At 38.4% G+C, this 22532-nt stretch overlaps 1 protein-coding gene across 2 annotated transcripts; it reads left to right on the top strand.

The window, feature by feature from the left end:
- Positions 1-1504: 1504 nt before the first annotated feature.
- Positions 1505-21764, top strand: LOC121941515 (adhesion G-protein coupled receptor G5-like). Of its 2 annotated transcripts, XM_042484331.1 has the most exons (16): positions 1505-1723; positions 9966-10044; positions 11271-11566; positions 12248-12434; positions 12695-12740; positions 13020-13134; positions 15044-15166; positions 15383-15499; positions 16195-16237; positions 16371-16477; positions 16732-16847; positions 16957-17219; positions 17309-17408; positions 17635-17909; positions 19332-19478; positions 20106-21764. In XM_042484331.1, exons 2-15 carry the CDS (start codon positions 9981-9983, stop codon positions 19457-19459), a joined length of 1980 nt encoding a protein of 659 aa, XP_042340265.1. In that variant the 5' UTR covers positions 1505-1723; positions 9966-9980; the 3' UTR covers positions 19460-19478; positions 20106-21764. The 2 variants fall into 2 exon arrangements, with proteins under 2 accessions (XP_042340265.1, XP_042340256.1); XM_042484322.1 differs by having other exon boundaries at positions 19332-21764.
- The last annotated feature ends 768 nt before the right edge of the window (positions 21765-22532 follow it).

The raw sequence follows: 22532 nt of genomic DNA, 5'->3' as shown, positions 1-22532 counted from the left end.
AAAGTCACAATTTACATTAGTCATGGTGTTAAACTGAAATTTTGCAATATGGGTGAATAGGCTATATGCTTGCAATTCTTGGCTTAATAAGGAATCCATTAATGAGTATACATTTATCTGCAGTCAGCATAGGCTACAGCAGTTGTGTTTTAGGTGGAATAAATGAAAAATGGTGGGACAGCAACTACTTTGCACAGATGCCAAAGCACAGTTTGACAATGGCCATAATTTGTTAATGCTCGGTTCCCTGTTTGTAGCTATGCCCTGTCGGTTTGGGTAGCTTACTATGCTTGCTAGAGACCATTCTTCTCCAAAAAAGAACACGCAGCAGGCAAAAAATGCTTCTCTGACAAAGTATGTAGCAATGTTTTTTCTGCAGAACTACTCCACATTAAATCTGCAAATTCTTTTTCCTTAAACCAGTGTTTTTTTTAATAGCAATAGGCCCTATGAGGTGAAAATCCTTTTTTTCCTTATGGTTTAAGGCTTACTATTTTTAAATTCATGCTGATTCAGAAGCTAATCCACATCATGGTGACCACAGTAACTATATTCTTTAAAAGCAATATTAGACCCTGTGATTTCTGCCAGTTGAGCAAATGATGATGGCAGTAACAACTTGGCAAGCAGCCAATCAAAGTGCAGTGGGGCAATAAGCAGTCAGCCCCACATGGCACCAAAGTTGTGCCACTGGCTTTTATTACCTGGCCTTTTGTTAACTGGCATTTGGAACACCATTTAAAAACTTTTGACCATAAATAGTAAAACAGTGATACATACTAGCACCATCAAGGTTTATTTTATGAAATGAATGAATCCAGAATTACAATCATTCTTAAATTTGCCCCACTTGCCTTCACAAGAAATCAACATCAAGTCCTACTGTAGCCTATTTGTCTCTTGTATTTTGTTTATTGTGCATAAAAAATGATAATATCTCAATAATAAATACTAAAATATTTAGCTTCTGTATCCCAGAAATTTGTAGACAAAGTTAATCTGTAAATTAGCCCTTCAGTTTCAGGAAAATATATGGGTCTGAAGTAAGAGAACTAAAAACACTTAAGAGGTGATTTATCATGGTATTCATTTATTTTTACGTTTGTTTGTTTTTTTTAAATTATTATCCTTTAGAAGGAAAACAATAGGGAAAGATAAGATTACATAAATTATACATACACAGTTATATTAAGAGTGCTTCTCTATTCCGCCGCTCAGGTTGCATGTCAGGTTGAGAGCCTACACTGTCTATGGTTGAGAGATGTATTGTGAAAGTCAATATCGGAAACTGTACTCCTTTCATCGTAGCTGCCTTCACATCAGCTCTTGCTCACACCTCGCGCGCACTGATAGTGTCCGCGAGCACAGGCTGTGTGTGACGACTCTGATCAGCCCTTCAAGACTTTCCATTTTTTAAATATCTTTCAGCGTTGTCTCGTGTGTTGAAGACGCAAGAAATGACCTGAAAAACTACGAGTCAACACGAATTAAGTTTTTTTTCCCCTCTGGTCAGCCTCAGTTCATGTGGTTCACTGAATTTAAGCGTCCATCCTAGATTGTCACTGCGCTTTGAAACGTTAGCTATTTTGACATTTTTTACAGAGTCCAGTTTGTTTGGAACAGCGGGACAAAATTTTATCTGGAGACTTGAGGCATCAGGAAGTCTTGTGTTTTTCAGGAGGAGACCAGAATCCTTCGACTGCTGACAGGAAAAGTCCTCAAGGTAAGCCGAGGAAACATAGGTTACTAAGGTTATTTGTAGCATGTAGAAACAAGCTATGCTATGCAAAGCAATAAAATTCATTTGTCATTGAAATGACTGATATTCATTTGCAACGCTATTTGTGACCTAAACATATAATCACTGTTAAATGCTAAGGTGTAACAGTTTTGTTTTAAGAAAAAAATATATAAACCTATTATATGTAAATATATATATATATATTTTTTTTAATTTAATTAATCAATTGCGTGTCCTGTCGAGTAACGTGATAATGAGTTGAACCTGACTCTGCTTACGGGCAACTTTTTTACGGGCAACACCATTTTTGCGGTTATAGATTGAGTTGCTATAGCCTATATAATTGATTGTAGGTGGGCTAATATCTTATTTATTCATGTAGGGACTGTACTTTATTTATCGTAGTAGACAGGGGGCTGCGGCGTGACTTTGTTGGTTTTGTTTTTAATATCATGACCCTACCTGGAGTCGCAATTATATTTCTTCAGGCATCTCTGAGTGACTGAGGAGAAATGCATGATCCTCCCTCAGTCATTAGAATACCATATCTCACTGTTTCTGGCTATGATAAATGTTGTGGTTTAGGAGATTTTTAAAGAAAATATGCCTTTAAAAACCCACTTGCGGGCTGAGTTCTTAGGAGCATTTAAAATAAATATAAAACATGTCCATTTAAAGCTGAATGTCTCTACCCTAAGCCAAATAAAAAAAACTCCCTGGTGCGTAAAAATTATTTGAAATGCCTCCCCTGTTTTGCACCACCCCCTCCATGCTCATTAATAATGAACAGTCCCTTATTTGTTTGGTGCTGGGGGTCATTATTTACAGTAACAGGGTTGAACACAGACTTGTGCATTATTTTCTCATGAGTGTACCCATGATGGCGTTCGATGTGAAAAGGCAGACATCAAAGACAGGCAGCAGGGACTTTAGGGCTCTACCATGCTCTTAGTACAGCTCTCATATGCGGTTTCCTGACTGTGCTGAGGCGCACAATCAAAAGACTTCACTCAGTCAAAAAAAACCATAGTGTGAAAAAGCCTAAAAAAAATATGGGCATTGCACCAGTTTAAACATTTGTAAAGCAGCGCAGATCAGATGAGCGCTTGGTGTTTGAAACTGAAAGTGAAGTTAAGGGATTTTTTTTTTTTTTCCAAACGCTTCAGCCCTTGAAATGCAAATATTGCAGTGGATGTGTGACTCATTGTAAGAATAAAAAACTTCTCTTTTGTGCTGACTTCATTTTTCATAATGAGGAAAAGAAAGCCCCTGATGGCAAATCAGACCTCGTGACCCACACCTAATGCCACACTGGGGGTGATTTAGGCCCTAATAACATGCTGGCTTTTGTCTGTGTGTGTGTGTGTGTGCGCGTGTGTGTGTGTGTTGTTTTATTGATTCATTCATAGCCCCAAAGGAAATATCTGCAGCATTCCACCTGCTCCTCCAATTTCCTCACAGACAACGGCAAGATACAGATAAAGGAACACATACACACTCATGCAGACACTGCATCACTATGGCGCTGCCACAAAGAATGCAAGGTCCTTTGTAGCCCCGGGGAAATGCCATATCAGCAATATTATGTCTTTCACTTCAAGTTGAAATGTTTCTGTGCAGAAAGCTTTGATGCTCATTCCTGCTTTGACACAGCTCTGCTGGCTTTTATTTGTTTGTTGCATCTGGTGGAAAAAAAAAGTTCATAGGAATACTTTCCATTTGATGTTATGAGTCTCACTTTCAGAAAGGTATTCAGTTTCCGCTCAGTATATGACTGTAAGCCGCCGTTTTTATACGCAAGCCCTGAACTGCTAATATGCTGTAAATCAGCATGTCACCAGCTGCTGCTTGTATTGTGCCTCAGGAAAACAAACCCAAATCTTATCTTGTAACCATGTTGGCAGCAATGCATAACACTGTAGTACTGCAGTCTTCTCACAGCAGCAGCTCCTGCAAAAAGACAGTCGAGGTCAATGTGTTGCTTCAGCACTAAGAGTGAAAGTCTTTTTCTTAACCAGTTTGCCCAACATGACTGGTTTGTGTATTACACTGTTAATTTGATTCCGTCCTTATTACTAAAATTCTTAATGGGTGAAACTGGTATATTTCAGCCTGCACCCTATTTTTGTGTTTAAGTGACTAATGAGGGAGACCATTGCAGCCAGCAGCAGCAAAATAGGCTGCAATGTAACTATTCAGGGTGCACTTCTGCCTCCAAAAAGTGCTTGTTTTTGCCACTGGCAGGCTCAGACTGTTATTCTGAGAGTCGGACACTGTTTGGTTGTTTTCAAGCAAACCAGTAGTGGAAAGACAAACCAAGACAGTTGTTGTGAGTTCTATTTTTTTTTCTGTCTGACTTTGAATGAAGTGTGTTTTATGGTGATAAACTGCTTTTTATTTAAATGGAGTCTGGTGAGTTTGGCTGTAGCCTTTTCAGAACTGTTTCTAGTTAAATAAAAAGGATCTTACTCTTTAACAAAAAAGTCTGTCATGTACTTATATATATACAAAAACAAAAATCTTTAGTCTGTATAAATTAACTGTGCAAACATGCCCAAAGTGGTTACATTGCAGCCTGTGTTCACTATTGCCAGGTGCAGCATTCTGGCTTTATACTGGATCAATTTCAAATATTGTTGTTCCCATCAGTCACTTAGACCGTTACCCCTTACCCTTAAGAACTGGAAATAATATATCCAATTAAAATATGTATGATTTCAAGATATACATTTTCAAAGTGGTCAGAAACCTCAGTCCCCTCCCTGTCATTTTGACTGAGTGTGTCTGTTTTTTTTTTTGTTTTTTTTTGTGTGTGTGTGTGTGTGTGTGTCTTTTAGCCATTGGCTTAAACAGCCTCCAAACCAGCCAGTGGTCTTTGACCCATATTCACACTCGCTGTCACTTCAGCTCTACAGGCTGACAACAAAGAGCAGCTTTTGTTTCTTAAATTACGCTTCCGTGCACATTCTTTGCTCCTTCACTCTGCTGCTTGCTGCTTGTGGAGGAGTGGGGTGGATTCAAAGTTAAACTCATGCAGGACAAAATTTAAAGTCTACTGTGAATGCATGTGCAAGATAATGATGTGAATTTTGATTTGTGTCAGGCTTTGTCGTTAGCTGAACCAGAAATGCGCTGTGCAAGCGACACCTTACTCAAAGAGAAATTAGACATGAAAATTACTAATAAAATGTTGTTCAGAGGAGCAGTCAGCAACATAGAAGAACAGATATGAAAGGCAGTCAGAAAATGAGACATTCAGATGCTGTAACATCTTAAAGAAGAGCAGGAAGTGGTATTTTCTCGAGGTGCTTTAAGGTTCTGAAAACAGGTCATGTATATCACAGGGTTTTTAAGTTTAGATCATAGGTGTAGCTGAAGCTTAAAATCAGCCTTTTGGTGTAATTCATAGCCAGACCTGACAACTTCAATTATCTAGGGAATTTGGACAACTGCAGCCTGTGACATCATCATGCACAGTGGTGCTCTGAGTTAAAAGCTAATCTCAGCATACTCAGTGTGACGATACTAACACACTAATGTTTAGCTGGTATTATGTTTACCATGTTCACCATCCTGTCTCTGTGTTTTAGCATGCCAGCATTTGTAGAACGCAAAGAACAAACTGAAATGTTGACCCAATAATGGTGCTTATAGAAAAGCCAGGTGATCACCAAACTCATGTCATGCCAATCCATCAAATAGTTTTTGAGACATTTCACCCTAAAACCAGACTTTTCAGACATTGCTGAAAAGAGTTGGTACCTTGCCCACTCTCTGTCTGTCAACATTATCTGCTGTCTGTGTCGCGCATTGTTTCGGCTGCCATTCCAATTCGCATGAGGTCAAACGAGACTTGTGAATATGAGGGTGTGAGTCAGACCCTCATGTGACGCACAGATGGGAATACACATGCAAAATTTTACTGGAAAACACAAAGTGACAGACTGGGAGGTCAGGGGTTTGCGGCGTTTGTCTCGTTCACACATGCATGGGTTGGTGGAGGTTTTGCATGTGTTGACACATAAACACACATTAGGGCTCTATATGATCCTGTATGAGTGTAGGAGTGACGAGCACAGTAAGGCAGCAAGTTTCAAGATGAGTGTGCGCTTGGTACTTACAAATGAGAAATGCTGGTATGTGAGCAGCGTTCCAGTCTGCGTCTCGCACACACATCCATTTATGCCAGTCTTTGGTCAGTGCCTCTCACACACCCACATAAGGGTTGGAGAGTGAAAGAAAAGGGGAAATTCTTGCGCTGAGCTGATGCCTGGGCGCCATGCAGGGACAATAGAGAGGGTGTGGGGGTAGAGAGAGAGTTAGTTTACACGTAGTGGCAATTCAGCGAGTTGAAACATGTGAGAGAGCGACATTAAAGTAGTTTGAGTCGTACTTAATGTTCTCTTATGAAGCACCAAAGGAAAAGTTATGTTAAATGCACATACATATACACTCTATGTAGTGGTAAGACATTTTCAGACATGTTCATTTAGGGCAGCAAGCACATACAAAAGGGGTTTGTGTTGTCAGTGGGGGACATTTTCGCCTTCTCTCAAACATCTCTAGAGAACTGAGCCTTCCACTGTGGGTTCTTACTTTAAGCTGTGGGTGGGGTGACTTTGGCCACTTCCTTCAGTGCAGCGAGTCTTCATCAATACGCTGTCTATAGTCAGAGAGCCATCACAAGCAGTCAGGGCTGACGTGAGTGACACATTAATGCAGCCGGTGAATTCACCAGCAGTGTGATGCCAAACGACTGTTGTAGAATCTTGTTGTATAGTAATGTGTCATCACTTCACCCCAAAACATGACTGCGTAGTCCTGCTTGGGTCTAATTATAGCAGATGTGGAAATTGTTTTTATGTGTAGTTATCACCAAACCCCAGGCAGTTTAACAACATTTTTGATAACTTTTTGAAAATATCCCAATTTACCTTTATTGTCTTTGTCATAGGATTTTCTGTTGTAGGAATTTTAGATTGAGACAGTTGACACAATTCAGCTGATCTATTAAAGAAGCTTAAGTAAAATCACTCTGCTTTTTTTCTTTGTTTAGCTTTTTTTTAATGCAATGAACAATTCTGTATCTCTATATTCTATTCTAATCTAATTTTAATTGATAGAGATGATTACAGATCTAATATTTTACTTTTTCCCCATGTTTGAACAATAGTCAAGTTCTTAATTTTGAATAAAAAGTGATAAAGCAGTAAAGTGGTATGTACATATAAAGTAAGACAACTTCGTTTTTAACTGGTAGAGATTTTGGAATATCATTTATACTGAGGTAACTTTCTATGCACTACAAATTAATCTGCTGAATTACTTTGATTTTTCAGTTGTTTATTTAGCTGGATTTGGCAGCCAAATTGCCAGATGTAGTCTACATATGCCATGCTGCAAGTTTCTCTATGTGTAAGCATAATAGACTGCAACCACATTTGTAGGCTGTTTGACTGTGAAGTTTGTTATTGAGAGCGAGTCAGGCCTAAACCAAACCTGAACCATTTCTTGGTATTGGCCTCTATTTTTAAATAGAATCATTTAAACATTTTTTTCATAGAGATTTTTGTCCCATTTATCAAACAAGACATAAACATGAGCTTATCTCAAGGTACAAATAGAAAACTGTAACCAAAAGAAAGACAGAGACAGATCGCAAGAAGCAAAGAAGAAAAAAAAAAAAAAACAAAAAAAAATACATGTATCATAGTGGATTCAAGCAGGGCAGACCACCTGAGGAGGTATAATGTTATAATTCCAGGCCAGGTAGACTATTCACCTAGTTTATAATGGGTGCCAGGTGAAATAATAAAATAGCTTAATTGAGCCAGTTAGAGTGCATCTGAATTTCTCCAGATTGATGTTTTGCATCACATCTGTAATCTATTGGTAACATCCTTACCATTAAATAGAATTCAGTGTCTTGTAAATTGAGAAGAAAAAGCAATAACTTTCTGTAAGTGAAAACAGACACTGGAATTATCTGAAACCAAGAAGGCATTCTGTAAGCCTTGGAAATGATGTCAAAAAAGAATGAGCAGAAAGGGGCAGGTTTTGGGCAAGATCGCAGCATATGCAGCAGTGTGTGTGTGTATGTGTGTTATATATTAGTTCCTTAACAAAACCACTGTGAAGTCACACCTTAGTGCCTTTTCCCCATAAAGTTTTATTGTCGCTCTTGAATTTAAAAAAGGGAAGTGCCAAAACCACAAGTCATGCAGAGTAAAATACACAGAGGTTGCAGTTTCACACTATCTTCCTTTGCCTTGAAATGAAAGTACTCTAAATTATAGGTATTATAGTGCATCATCTTTTGTTATTGTAGAATGATAAAGTAAAACATAAATATAATGAAAACATTTTTTTTGCAAGATGTTTTTTTTTTCTTTCATGTGTGGTAGTCATGTAGCATGCTGTATATTTAAAATAACTTCTGGTAATGCAGTTTGAGTACACTTCCAACTGGTTGTCTGCCCCCCTTGTATTTTCATAAATAATCAAAAAGGTTTCTGTAAACATAATATTTAAACACATTTTTGAAATATAACTTTTCTATCATGCTAACCTATTGGCCAAACTTATTTACAGTATTAAATGGGGTTTAGTAACCTAAAGCCAGAAATTTTTATTTTAGAAGGGCATGTTTTTGCAGACACCGGACATTTGATTGATAGATGCTTGATAAGGCATCTATAGTGAGTGTCTGTTTGTTAGTCTGGCTTGTAAATGCTAATGCTAGTTAAGCCTGGTTCAAGATATCAACCTGAAAGCTATCCTGAACAGGACCAGGGCTAGGTCTGTTCTTTATTTTGAGTATCTGTTCATCTGCTGCTCCCTAACACTCTGACTTCAGTGTGCAAATGCTATGTCTGCTAAAGGTTAGCAAGCAAGATCGAGTGTCCCCAGGAGAGTGATGTGAGCACTGTTGATTTTGTTAAAATGACTTTGGAGCTAAACATTGGTCCCTGAATACAGTAAACAGTCAATACCAATGAAGCATGTATTGAAATATTTAACTTTGCCATCTGTTTAAGTGTTGAAGTGTCACATACCACACAAATTTATCCTAGCTTGTTTCTCTATATTGCTTTAACATACTGTGTGTGTTTGTTTATCAGTCTGTCTCTGAGTGGTTTTCCACGGCTCAGGTCCTTCTCCAGTATCAGGTGTGTGTTTCAGCATATGTAGTTATAAATAGCCAGTTGACCCCCCTAGGCAATGCAGCTTGATATGTTCCTCTGTTTCTTTTTGTCTGTTTTTTTTCTTTCCATCGCTGCCTCTCTGCTTTGTCTGTGGTTCAGCCGGTTCCTGTCTTGTGATGTCAAGGACAACCACGACAGCTCTGTTTCCCTTTCATACTCAGAGTCTGTATCTTCTCGCACGTTGTCGTGTGATGATGTGGTGTCTGTTTATTTTAAATTGCAAGGTTTGACCATGATCCGACAAAGTTGGTAAATGACATAAATCTGGAACATCTGTGTGAGCACAGCTGTCTGGAATGAGTTGGCATGTTCAGTAGAAAATGTCAGAAAGTCAGAGAGACACAGTCTGAAAGTCAGACGTGTGCGTGTGAGTGTGGTAAATTGACACATGCTGTGTGGTCACACTCACATGGTTCTCAGTAAGTCTAAAATGATGCAAAGTGTTTTTTTTTAGGGCAATGTATATTGTATTTTCTTCTACTCTAAATACTTGAATGTCTACAGTGTATTATTAAAATAGTCAGTATCAGCTCAGTGTCTTTCTTCCTGCAGTGAGTAAAATCTTACTATCAGCTGATGGAATGACTGAGTTGTCGGTTGTGTGTTAGGATGTGTGCATGTGCCCGTTAAAGAGAAAGACTGTTTCCATTGATAACAGCACAGAAAGGTCCCCTTTGTGGGTTTTTGACATGAACTCATTTGTATTCATTGATAAGAGAGTATAGATAAGAAAGCAGGCGTCTGGATAAGAATAGTATCGTTAAAAAAAAAAACGTGTCATGTCGAACCTATGCCGCCTCTGGATAGGGACTTTTTATTTTATAAAGAATGTGTGTTTGCACATAGAGTGAATGTAAAGGAAACAGTATGATTGTGTTTCATTGACCTTTTAGAGTCATAATCTGTCAAAAAATGCACAGCGGTGGAGTTTCCAATCTGCTGATTGTCCCTGCCGATGCAGGATAAACTAATGAATGGTTCCTCTTTTACAACTGTATTTCTCTTTCGTTGCTTTCCAGTGACAGCTGTTATCAATGGAGCCCCGACTCACAGATATCGTGAGGGTTGTGTTCATCTTGATCATCCTCATCTCTGCAGGTAAGATAACCACACTGGGAAAACAAAACATGTTCATCTTAATTAACTCTTTGAGCATTACTTTATTTGTCACAAGTAACCAACATATTGTAGCTCCGCCTTGCCTGTTTCTGTGTATGGTATACGTTGTCATGAGAGGAAACATTCAAGACGAGACATTCAAGATGAGATATTCAGATACGACGTATGGTAGAAACTTCAAACAGACACCACACATTTCCTCTGTGGAGGAGATGATCTGATTAGATTTTGAAGCATTTTCCGACCAATATTCATATTTGTGAGCAAAACACAGCAACTTTAAATTCCTGTAACTTCTCTGTATATGTGTAAGTAACAGTATTATGGCACAATTGATAACATATAATATATATATTGGAATTATGACCTGATTGCTATAGTTTGTTATGTTTAATATTTAGCAATGTGAATTTCAGGAACATGTGCCTCCTATATATGAAAATGAAAAATATTCTGCCGACATTCCGATAATTCCACTCCACCAATGCAGTTTTACTTGTACCGGGAAATGTGTGAGGGTCAGTATGTTGAAGCAAGGTAGGATGGGCTTCATTAAGAGATAGCAGATTCTGAGGTTTAGTAAATGATCTTCAGAAATCATTTAGAATCTTATCTGTTGTTGTAAATTGGCCTTTGTAAACTGTTTAAAAAACTCTGCAAGAGTACAGACAGCATGTGTAACATCAGTGTTGCTCACATATGCATGCACACACGTAGGTTGAATTTTGCATTTTTATTTTAAACATATATGTGCACATGTCAAACACAGGGCTCTGTTTTACTGCACTGACATATTGGCTTTTTCCTATTGTGCACTCACCTGAGACAGTTTGACACACCACCACAGGCAGACGCATGTACTGTAATTTTGGTGCTGATGATATGTTTTTTTCTGAACATCATTTCACAAGTCTGAAATCTTATTAAAAGTTTTATAAGCCCATATGAATATTGGAGGATGTGGTTTAAAATGTGCCTTATTTTCAGTAAAATAACATATACATATAACATATTTTATAATGGCTGTTTTTTGTAGTGTGAGCTCATCTGTGTGTAAACCTTGAATGTTTGTTCACAGAGTTGCATTCACAACTCTTCTTTAGATTGAATTTATTTTACTATTTTGTTTACTAAAAATACATTATGCTTAGAACCAAACATTAAGCCCCCTTTTGTCAATGTCCACCTTCCTTTGTCTTCTTCAGGTTTAAGCGAAAATGACCTGGACTGGAAGTTTTGCGGCACCTGGCGCCATGGCAATGACTCCCCGAGCCTGAAACTCAACCTCTCCCCAGGCTGTAGTATGATGTCCATCTCAGCTACTGGAAGCACTCTGTCCATCGATGGGCAGATCACAGCTCAGTGTAGGCAGTCTGATGTGATTCTCCTCAAGGACCTTGGAATTGGTTCTGGGGAGGAAACTCACTTCTGTCTGTACTGGGAGCCATTGCTGGACCAGTTGAAGCTACAGGTGAATCAGACAAAGGAAGAAGGAGGCGAGGTGAGGATTTGTAAACCAGGCGAGGCTGCTGCATAGAGGCAGAGGAGGTTGCTTCCACTATATTTTTTCACAACCAAGACAAAGATCATCATCATATTATTTATGAAATTAATTTTCAAAATCAGTTATTGAAATTGTGATTAAGAGAAAGACAGTGACACTTACAGGGCAGGCTCAAGGGGAACAGGCAGTCTGTGTGGAGTGGTGGGATGGGGTGGGGGGGCAGTCTGCTGTCCTCCTCAGGGTGCAATCTCTTTAATGTAATGTGAATTTAATGTACTACTTTTTTTATGCCAATCTGCTATTGGCCAAAACACATAAAATGATGCTTCAATGGAGTACATTCTCCTTCACCAGTCAACAATTAGAATACAATATTGACATTGCATCGGTCCACTGTATTGTACGTGTGTGTGTGATGAGCTGGCAGTGAGCAATATATAGATTTATACTGTAGCAATGCACTGCATTTTGGAAACTGGTTAAATGTGAGAGGATGGCAAGGACAGTTTGTACAGGCTGTAAAGTAGAAGGTTTCTGAAATGAAAGTACATGAAATGTGTTCGACTTAAAGAAATACCAAGTGAAAAGCGTTCCAGTTCCAGTTATGCTATCGTCTTAATTGCGTTCCTTGTTAAATAGCTTTATAAAAGTTTGTTATTTTCTTATTTTGTTGCACAGGTTGGAGGGAAGAACCTCACTCTGTGCTGGCCTGCCAGTGTGCAGGGCTCCTGCTGCACCGATCTGTCTGATGGTCCCAACACATCCGAAGCAGCCTACGGCATCATGAATGCTATAGTCAAAAATGATTTTGTCACCAGCAAAATTCGAACAGCCTACAAGTTCGATGCACATTCCATCGACTGCAGTAAGGAAGAATGAATGTTGTCTACAGTACATCTATAAATGGAATATATTTAGCAACATAAGGGTTTTACTGATTGTACACAGATTATTTATCTGCTCCTTTAAGTCAGTGGATTACATTTTAAACACAAGGACTCAAAACTTAATTCAACCCAAACTCCAAAGATAATGTGAATTAACTTTAGAGTCAGATTTCTGTTTAAGTGTGAACATTTTAAAGTTTAACATGTCTAATTCTACACTTTGCCTTTTTTTTTGCAGAAGCATTGTGTAGTCAAGAGAGCCAGGGATCCACCCAAGTCAACATGTAATTTCCTCTCTCTGTTTTCTCAAATGTACATTTACTGCCGAAGTAGCATTGAACTTTTTTTTGTCAACATCCTTTTTCACATGAGTTTGTCTTAATTGCAAAGGCCACTGTTTTGAACCTTTCTGTAATCAAAGGAACCTTTACCACAAACAGGAAGCTACTTTTTATACTATGTAGGGGTGGGGGTTACAAAAATAACCTTGCATCTTTGAGAAGGCCATATGGAACCACAGTTTCTAACGTAATATCATGGTGTGTGTTGATGTTTGTGTCCAGAGCTAAAGAGACTGCGGTGATGTCCTGGGATGGGGTTCATATTCAGCATCCCTGCGCTCGCAGCTACGAGGTGGAGATGAAGAAGGATTTCAGAGGCGAAAACGTCATATCACCTGTAAGACCAACGTGCAAACACTCACACATTGTAGATGTGTGAAGTCTGTTTAATGCTTGGGTTCTTGGAAACAGCAGTCGAGAGACCAATGTTACAAGGAGGTCAATTTGGTAGCTGTTCAGGAGCTTCAAACATATCATTACATCAAAGTATAAACTGTTTCTTAGCTCAAGAATAAATTGAACTTTAGAATTTACACCACATTGTCAGGTCATGTGTTAACATATGCTGCAGCGTGCACAGGCCACATCAGCACAATTGTGGCTACACTGGTTTCATTTGAGTTGCTTTTTAGCTACATATTGAAAAATTAAGCACATTTCCTCTGAGACAGAAACTCAAATACATCCGTTTTTTGTGCTTGTGTGCGTCTTTTGCTGGAATCATAGAATTTTAGAGATTTTTTTTTTCATTATGTATAAAACATCAGTGTGTTCAAAGAGTTTCATAAGCTAGCAGACTATGTGTCCTTGCAAACATTTTTTTTTGCTTATCACCAAAGTTACAATTTTCCTGCTAAGCTGTTAATATGGCTAATGAAAATAGATATTCCACTTATATTCCTGCAATTCCATGCAGTTGTGGTATTTGTGCATATTCCAAAATATTTTGATTCCAAGTCTTACACAATGTTTAAAAGTAGGTGTGTTTTCCCCTCTGACCAGAAATTTGGGGGTTTTTTTGGGCATGTGTCTCTACCCCAGTCTTGCACACTGTTGTCAAGTTGATTTGAGTACAACTTATCCATAACATTGCACAGTGTGGATTGTAAACTGGCAAGAGCCCAATGGTTTTAAACTGTGGCAAAACAAAACAAAAAAACAGTTTAGACACAGAGACAATATTCCGAATGCACTGTATCCAAAGAATGCTCCTAAAACCAGAATACTATCAGCATATCCCACATTTTAAGATGAAAGGCCTTACTCAGAATATCCAAAGAAAATGTTGTTTACATGACCGGTATCAAATTTGGAATATTTTGATATCCACAATAAAAAAGAACATTAGTGTGCATGTACATGTTGTCATTCAAAACACTGATTATTTTTCTTTATTAGTGACTTGATTGCTCAGTGTGTGTTTAGGAAAACCGAGATAGCAATAGGTGGAACGAGAATTTAAAAGTTCTTTATCAGTGGCAGCAAAGAGAGCATTCCTGGTTATAGATAGACAATCAGTTGATAATACATAATTTATTTGAAAATTAACTCATGACCTCACATATTCATTTATTCACTTGAAGCCTGTTATTGCACCAACAGTGGTCAGAGGGCATGGAAAGCATTGCGCTGACTTGTCTCCACTTCACAGTATAATGCTGCTTAATTGAGTAGGCTGCTTCACTCCTGTGACTGTTCATGTCCATCTTTAATCAGGGGCTTACTTTATAGCAGGTTTTTAACCCACTGAATGAGTAACCGTGTAAACGTTTTCATTCAAGTCAAGGGTGGTGGTGATTTAGTTAAGAAAATAGGTAAGAGGTTAACCACATAAAAGTGAATGATAGCTGCATTTTAGTGACAAGTAGAGGATGGATTTTAAAGGCTGACATTTTTCCTCCAAACTATGTATCTTAAAATAGGGCCATTTGTGTAAGTACCCAGCAATCCCACTTGCAGATCTACTAATTACAGCTGTGTACAGCATGGGGTTGTGATGCACTCTCACAAGCACAGCAACAGGGCGGTTCAAGACTCGCCATTGATGTGAGAACATTTTAGTTAGTTGTCATTGTTCCTACTTCCTGTATTTAATGTAATAATCAAGAACTGATGCTCAGTTTATGGATAGTGGTTTTATAGTGTCAGTGTTCACTTTGCATGTATTGACATGAAGCACAACTGATCTAAACCCTGCTGTGCTGTCTTTAACTGTGCAACCCTGTGGTCTTTACTCTGTTTTCCAGGCCACTAGAGGTGTATCTGCAGAGTCCAATACCACTGTCTTCCTCCCCCCTGCTCTCAAAAAAGCAGCAAAAAACACCAGCAAAGTAGTCTGCACTTTCTTTAAAAACAACTCACTGTTCCAGGTAAGGCTCTGTTTGTCCTCAGTCAACACAGGCAGTGGAGAGGAGAAGTCAGTATGACTTAATACACCTGCCTCCTGTGTGCCATTATTCTTGATCCAAACCAAGACTTTGATACAATACATACATTGACGCTGATATACTGAAGTTCTGTGAATTAATATGTAGACTGTGTTATATCAGGAGACAGATAAAGATGTGTGTTTGTGTGTGTTCCAGGACGGTCACAGGAAGAACAGGGTTCTTGATGATGTGGTGGAAATCAATGTGGGGAACGAGGTCATCACTGATCTGTCCGAGCCAATTAAGATTGACTTTTACCATGATGTCCTACCTGTAAGTTTGTGTGCTTTTAGTGCCCTTTTATCTGTATCAGTGTGATCAGTGTCCAGACTGGCCTGTATATAAAGCTAAATACAATGAATTGAGTGATTAACTAATTAAAGCAAAAATATGTGCTGGTCCATATCTTACTTTAATGGTTACCACAGATACATATTGCTTTTATGAGCAGTAGAGTTGGATATTTTTCACAAACTTCTCAAATGTTGGTTTGCTGCGGATGCTGTCAATCCAAAACAAGAGGCTTCTATTCAGTTTTGTGATGTTGGCCTCCAGCAGTTCAACTTATGAACACAGAGAACACACAGAAACCACTTGAAGGTTTCTTTTCTTGCCTCACATCTTGCAAAAACAAATGGTGATGATGTTTCTACTCTGAGGACAGTCTGTTGCTTCCTCTCTGCAGCGCACACATGCACATAAACCCACTGTTCAGTGTCATACGTGGTCTACATTATTTTTACGTGGTAACTTCAGCCATCTGTGACAATGTGTTTAAACACAGACTACAGACACATTATGCAGCAAGGACACAAGTAGTGAATATGATTATTGACAGTGGTAGATCTTTCAGTTACTGCAGAATCAATTGGCAGTTGTTACCTTGAAACATTACTATAAATATGAATGTGTGGCATCCTAATGGAAAGTGATAACAGCCCACATCTCTCTCTCCCTTTTCGTTTCAGGAAAAATATCCGAGGAAGTGTGTTTCATGGGACACCAGGAAAGGTTGGAGCCCTTTAGAACCAACCTCATAAACAATATTCATTCAACATATATATGAAGATTTTCCTGTTTATTTACTGTCACTCACCATAGATGCAAGATAAGTATGTTTAAATGCATATCTTTTTTTTTGCAGATCCATTGCAGGTCAATTGGTTGGTGGATGGATGTGAGACAAAACTGAGAGGGGCTAAACACACGGAGTGCCTCTGTAACCATCTGACCTACTTTACTGTACTTGTGGTGAGACATACAACAGAAAGACTGCTATTTTTTCACACAAGAAACAAAACATACAGAAAGTAATGTGATACAGGAACATTTTATTACCAAGAATTATCAACAGCCTACAGGAATTAGTTTATATACACATACAGACATAATCAAACATATCAATTTATGGTGAAGAAACACACAGCAATACATAGAGAATTAAACGTGTACACTCATATTTTGATGTATGAATGACTTGTTCATTGCTCCTCATATACTGACAGCAAATGGAGCCTCGTCCAGTGCGCCACCTCCTGGCCCTGACTGCTATTACATCTCTGGGCTGTGCTGTGTCTGTGATCAGCTGCATAGCTCTCATAATTTTTCTCTGCAAAAAGAGGTAAGAGTACTTTTCGGGGGCTTATGCGGTTTACCAAAAAAGATGTATATTATATGCTATATTTTAACAATTAAGTAACCTAGTCAATTCCATTTCACTCTCCCCCCAGCAAGCGATCTAAGGAACAGTCCATACCCATCCACTTAGGCCTAGCTGTGTCTCTCGCCCTTCTAAATCTGCTCTTCTTCTTTACTGGAGTACTTGCCAACGGGGTTGGGGAGAGCATGTGCTCCTGGGTGGGGGCAAGCCTCCACTACACCCTACTCAGCTCTTTCACCTGGATGGGCATAGAAATTTTTTACACTTTCTGGATGGTCTACTTGATTTTCAGCCCCTCACCAAAGCCGTATATATGGAACCTGATTGGCTTTGGTGAGTGTTTTAAGTAATATCTCTAAAAATGTACTTCATGGTGCATTAAAGTTAACATCATAATAATATATGAACTTTGAAAATTTCAGTTCTCCCTGCTGTTCCTGTAATCATCCTGGCTGCAGTTGGTGACATTTATGGAGTGAGAAAGGTGGTGCCAAGCGATGACATCCACAATCCCTATCTGATGTAAGCAAGATTGTTTCATTCAATTAGATATTTTTTTTGGGGGAAACATAATGCTTGGATAGTGTGGAAATAAAACAGTAAATTATTAAGTTACACATCCCATGATTTAACAGTTGTCTTCAACAGGAGCATGGTGGACTGTCTGTTGAATATTGTTGTAGCATTTTATTCATCCTTTTTGGGGATTATTTGCTTTTCCTTCACTGAGTGTATTTGGTGTTTTCAGGTGCTGGATGACAACTACCTACAGTGCCTTGCTGGCCCACTATTTCACCAATATGACAGTCCTGGTTATACTGGTGTCCTCGGGCATTGTGATGCTCTTCCTGGTCTACAGGAAGATCCGAACCAGAGATGAATGGAGGCAGAACCGTGTGGCTTTTTTCAGCATCTGGGGCCTCAGCTGTCTCTTCGGGACAACTTGGGGTCTGACATTCCTGGACTTTGGGCCCCTCTCTGACTTCATTCTTTTCCTCTCCTGCACCCTCAACTCTTTTCAAGGTCTGTGTTTGCTTAGGTTTATATCATGTTGAGACTTGCTTTTTCAGACATTCAACTGTGTCACCAGACACATATTTGTCACTTAGGCAAACACACTGATCCAACATGGAAAAAACACTTGAAATAAACCACGACACACTACATTTTTTATCATCATCTTATCGTTACCACCTTCACACAAGGCTTAACTATATATAGTCTGGGGTATTTTCATTGTTGGCTCAGAGATTTGTGGCTGTGTATTTGGAGCCAGTGGTCCATTGTATCAGTGTGGGAATGAGACAATGGCTATGGTTAATCAAGGCCTTCTGTTACTGGTGCCTATCAGAAGAAAAGCTGTTTCCTCTCACATGCAGGACGCTTGTTTTTGATTCAGGTCTCAACCTGTTAACCCCATTTTTGCTGCACATTTGCAGTTCAGTAAGAGAATTTCTCTGCCAAATGGCACGCCTAGTTTTTACAGAAGGTGAACTTTATGCACAAAAATTGTACAGTAAATATGTGAGGAAGTACTTGAGCATTATGAGAAATACACCTATTTGCTTTCTTACTGAGAGGTAGATGAGAAAACCAGAATATCTCTCATATCTGTTTTGTAAAAATTTAACTGCAGCCAGGAGCTGTTAGCTTAGCTTAGCACAAAGACTGGTAACCAGGGGAAACAGTTAGCCTTGCTCTGTCCAAAGGTAACAGTATCCGCCTACTAGCACCTCTAAGACTCACACATAATGTTAATCTGTACAAAAATCCAAAGTGTAAAAACATGTTGCAGATAGTATAGTATAGATAGAAGATAGTATAGTATAAAGATGGTCACAGACAGTAAACTCTTAGCAATAATCAATTTTGTCACATTATTTCGTCTCATATGAAGTCTTGTAAACTTGGTGCTATGATACAACTAAAACCTTAAGTGATGAGTTGCATCCAGTTAACTCTTAATTGACTAATTCGGGACTGAAACCAGGGATTACTAGCAGGCAAACATTTCCTTTATCAACACAGTAATACTAAAATGCGGATGAAATGCCTGAAAATTTTGGAATACATACACAAACATCTTGTGCCAGGTAATGAAGCAAGTTCTTTATTCACAGTCTACACCTTAAGCATGCAGGTTGAATCTTTTTTTTTTTTTTTTTTTTTAAAGGTGTCATATCCTATAGTTATTATTTTTCTTAATTTGAGAAAACACTGTTTACCTTAGATTTGATTTAGAAACAAGTTAATTTAGGTTCTCCCACTGGAAGATTGTCTTGTTTTAAATCAGATTGCAATAAAGTAATTGTACAAATGTATTTGAAACCTGCCTTGACCCATCTCTCTACCTTCCACTTAGTGCACAGCTCTTAGGGATACTGAAAAATTAGAATAGAAAAGGAAAACGAATGATTGCACCTTTGTTCTTGTCTGTTATCCCAGGTTTCCTCCTGATGCTGCGTTTCTTCATGCTGGACCGGATGCGGAAACAGGCTGGTGGCTCTTCTCTCGGCAGCACCAGCACCGGGTCCACCAGGCAACACATGCTACAGGCCCAGGAGAAGAGTTAGATGGACCTAAAAAGAAAAGGTGTGGCACATAAATCAATGCAAATCAAATCTGCAGCAGTAAAGCTTTTTATGTAAAAAAATAGTCTTCTTATCAAAGTAAATGATAAAATGGAGAAGAACGGTCCACCTCTGACTGCGGCACTGCAGAATCACTTTTTCTTCAGCCGTAAGTCAGTTGTCAGCTGTGGTTTTTCCTGGGAAAGCTGAGTCAAGTGAATTCCCACATTTGAAGAGTGACTCTAAAAAGCGCTGACTGAGCTCTCCATACATCCTACAGCTCTCATTCTTGGTGTCCTGGGTTGGTAAACACAAGTACACAGTGAAATTCACAGACATCACCTCACTGGAGCACCAGATTATCAAGTTAAATTGACTTAATCAGTGCAAAGTGTGCGTATGAGCCATCTCATGAGGAGAAGAACATTTTGATCCATTTTGTTGTAAATTATTTTTGTTTAGGTAGAGCTACAGATCAGACTCAGAAAAGTGTAAAGCACATGGATGGAGATTAAAGGTCTTCACGTGTCCCAAATGATGGACCTGAACCCTAAAAGACCTGGGAAATGTATTCAGTGATCCAACCGGACCTGAAACGAACGTTTCAAAAATATATTTACATGACACATATTTGCCTGATATATTACAGATTCGACAGGATGCATTTTGGAGAGGACTGAGGACTCAGGGATCTCGGGTCTTGGGTTTATTTTATTCACTCAACAAACCTGGTAATTTAAAATTGCAACTAAAAATGCTATGCTACTGCTTCAAATACCATGTCAGATAGGCTTACAACACAGACTACTGTTCTTCCTCGTCTAAATGGATATAATGTTTAATTACATTGCAGATGTCTATTTTTATTTTTTGTGTTTTTCAATTTTCACATTTTTTGTGCTAACAGTTTATGGTAGTTGCAAGCTGCTTAGATCGCATATAAAATAATACCAGTTTGAACTTTTGTCATGTGACACATCAGTAACTTGTTTAGATTGTCCACCATTAATTGTGCAGTTCAATTTATGGAAACCGTGAGCATCAGAGTACAGTTCATTCAGATTTACCGGCATGGGAAACAAAAAGGGGAAAAAAGTTGACTCCCTGCCTTTGAAGCAGTCATGGAGTCTATATGAGTCCATTCCTCAATCATTTATATTCCTTTAGACAGATGTAAAATGTTTTTTCATCAAATTAATCCAGGTTAGGAACAGTGTTGAGCTATCCTCTATCCTCGGCTCTGTCTCCAGCTCCACTGATCACAAGAGACCATACTTGGATATTACACAAAATGATGAACAGACCCATGACCACCACTCACAGACTGAGATTTGACTCAGAGCAAAAATGTGGACCTGAGCTTGCACAGGTCCTGCGTCTAAGGGTCTAGGTAGACCCTTAGAGACCTCCAATGGAGATTACTGTAATCACACTCTGCTGGAAGTATTTTAATCAACAAAATCCACTTTGCTGTCAAAACATCATGAAAAAGATACTTGATTCTTCTTCTCTGGGAAATAGAGAAGGAATGACAGCATCACTCAGGAACTCGTCATACAGGCCTGGAGCTTGTATTTGTAGAATACCTAGACTGGGTCTAGTTTAAGAAGGGAAAACTTTTTTTTTGTTTTATTTTTTTTTATTTTTTTTATGGTAAACTGGATGTAAAGTTAAGCTTTATAGTACTGTGTTGTCATTTTTGTAAAGTTGTCAGCAAAGAAAATCTATAGGCTATATTATTATTGAAGCTCTCTTTGAACCTTAGATAAGCTTTTTATTTTTTATTTTGTACTGTGTATGCTTTTGTGTTTTAGCTCATTTTAAATCTTTTTAGCACTTTAGATTCTCAGCCTTTGAAAAAATTTTAATTATAGAACCATAGTGAGTTCTTTTTTGTATTGTTCTGATGTGCATAATAGAAGGCATTATATATATGGCTTGTGCATTATAAAATAATAGCTGAATGTTTTATAATATATGACTCCATATTTTTTCCCAGACTGTATTCAGACCTTCAGTTAAAATGTTTAACATAAATGGACCAAGTTGCATTTAAATTAGGGTAATTTTAACTAGATGTGATGTTAGAATGTGATCCGATTTTAAAAAGAAATTTCACTTTTGTGTAAAGGAAAATTCATTGAGTAGGACATTTCTTTCATCTCATGTAGAAACCACAAGTAAGTTATTACATACTGTGATATTTGCACTTTTTTTATTTTCTAAGGGTAAATTTATGTCATTCAAAACAGTGTGTACAGTTGGGTGTATATAGAAAATAAAAAAAATGGCTGGGTATTAAAACAAATGGTTGTGTGTATGTGTTTGTGTCTAAAACTAAGTGTGCAGCAGTGCAAAGTAAGCACATTAGAGGCTTGCTGTTTTCCTGCTTTGCCGTCCCTCCTCCTTATCTATGCCTGTGTGTGTTTCCTCCCTGGAGGTTTCAAATTTCTTGTTCTCTTCACAAACATGCTGCTTGCTCATCATCGAAATTCTCAATGTCTCTTCTATAAATGTGTGTGTACAGTTTTTCTCTCCCAAGCTCATGATACCGTGCTGCCTTGCAAGAAGCTGACTAAACCAAAAGCAGAGAAACTTAAAGCTACCGCCTTTTTTTTTCTTTCTTACATAAGTTATCTAAACTGTCAACCCATGCAGACATGCCAAGTGAAAGTGTGATAAAGATGGCCTCGAGCCAGAGCCAGAGGAATACTGACAAAAGTAATTAAATATTCATAAAAGCAAAACATTGTGCAGTTCTCTACTGTTTATTCAGTCGAATTTTCATGGATATATAGTATATAGAATAGATATATAGTATATGCCAGCATCCTACCATTATTTTATAGTGTCAAAAAACATAAATTACTTCAATAGTATATTGCTGTTAAACTTATTTCAGTATTCTACAGCAGAATTTGAGGTCTGCAGTGTATTGTCTCCAAAAGGCATCAGTGTAAACCGCAGTTTGTGGCCTGTGCTTGTAAATGTGTTTGACCATCCCTGACACTTCACTAACATGATAATGGCACATACTGTTCAAAGGCCTGTCCCCTCTGCCCCATGCTCCTAGCAG

This window comes from Plectropomus leopardus, chromosome 1 (genome assembly GCF_008729295.1).
Source record: "Plectropomus leopardus isolate mb chromosome 1, YSFRI_Pleo_2.0, whole genome shotgun sequence".
Taxonomy (NCBI): domain Eukaryota; kingdom Metazoa; phylum Chordata; class Actinopteri; order Perciformes; family Serranidae; genus Plectropomus; species Plectropomus leopardus.
The sequence above is the reverse complement of the archived record's forward strand: the minus strand, read 5'-3'. Positions and strand labels throughout refer to the sequence as shown.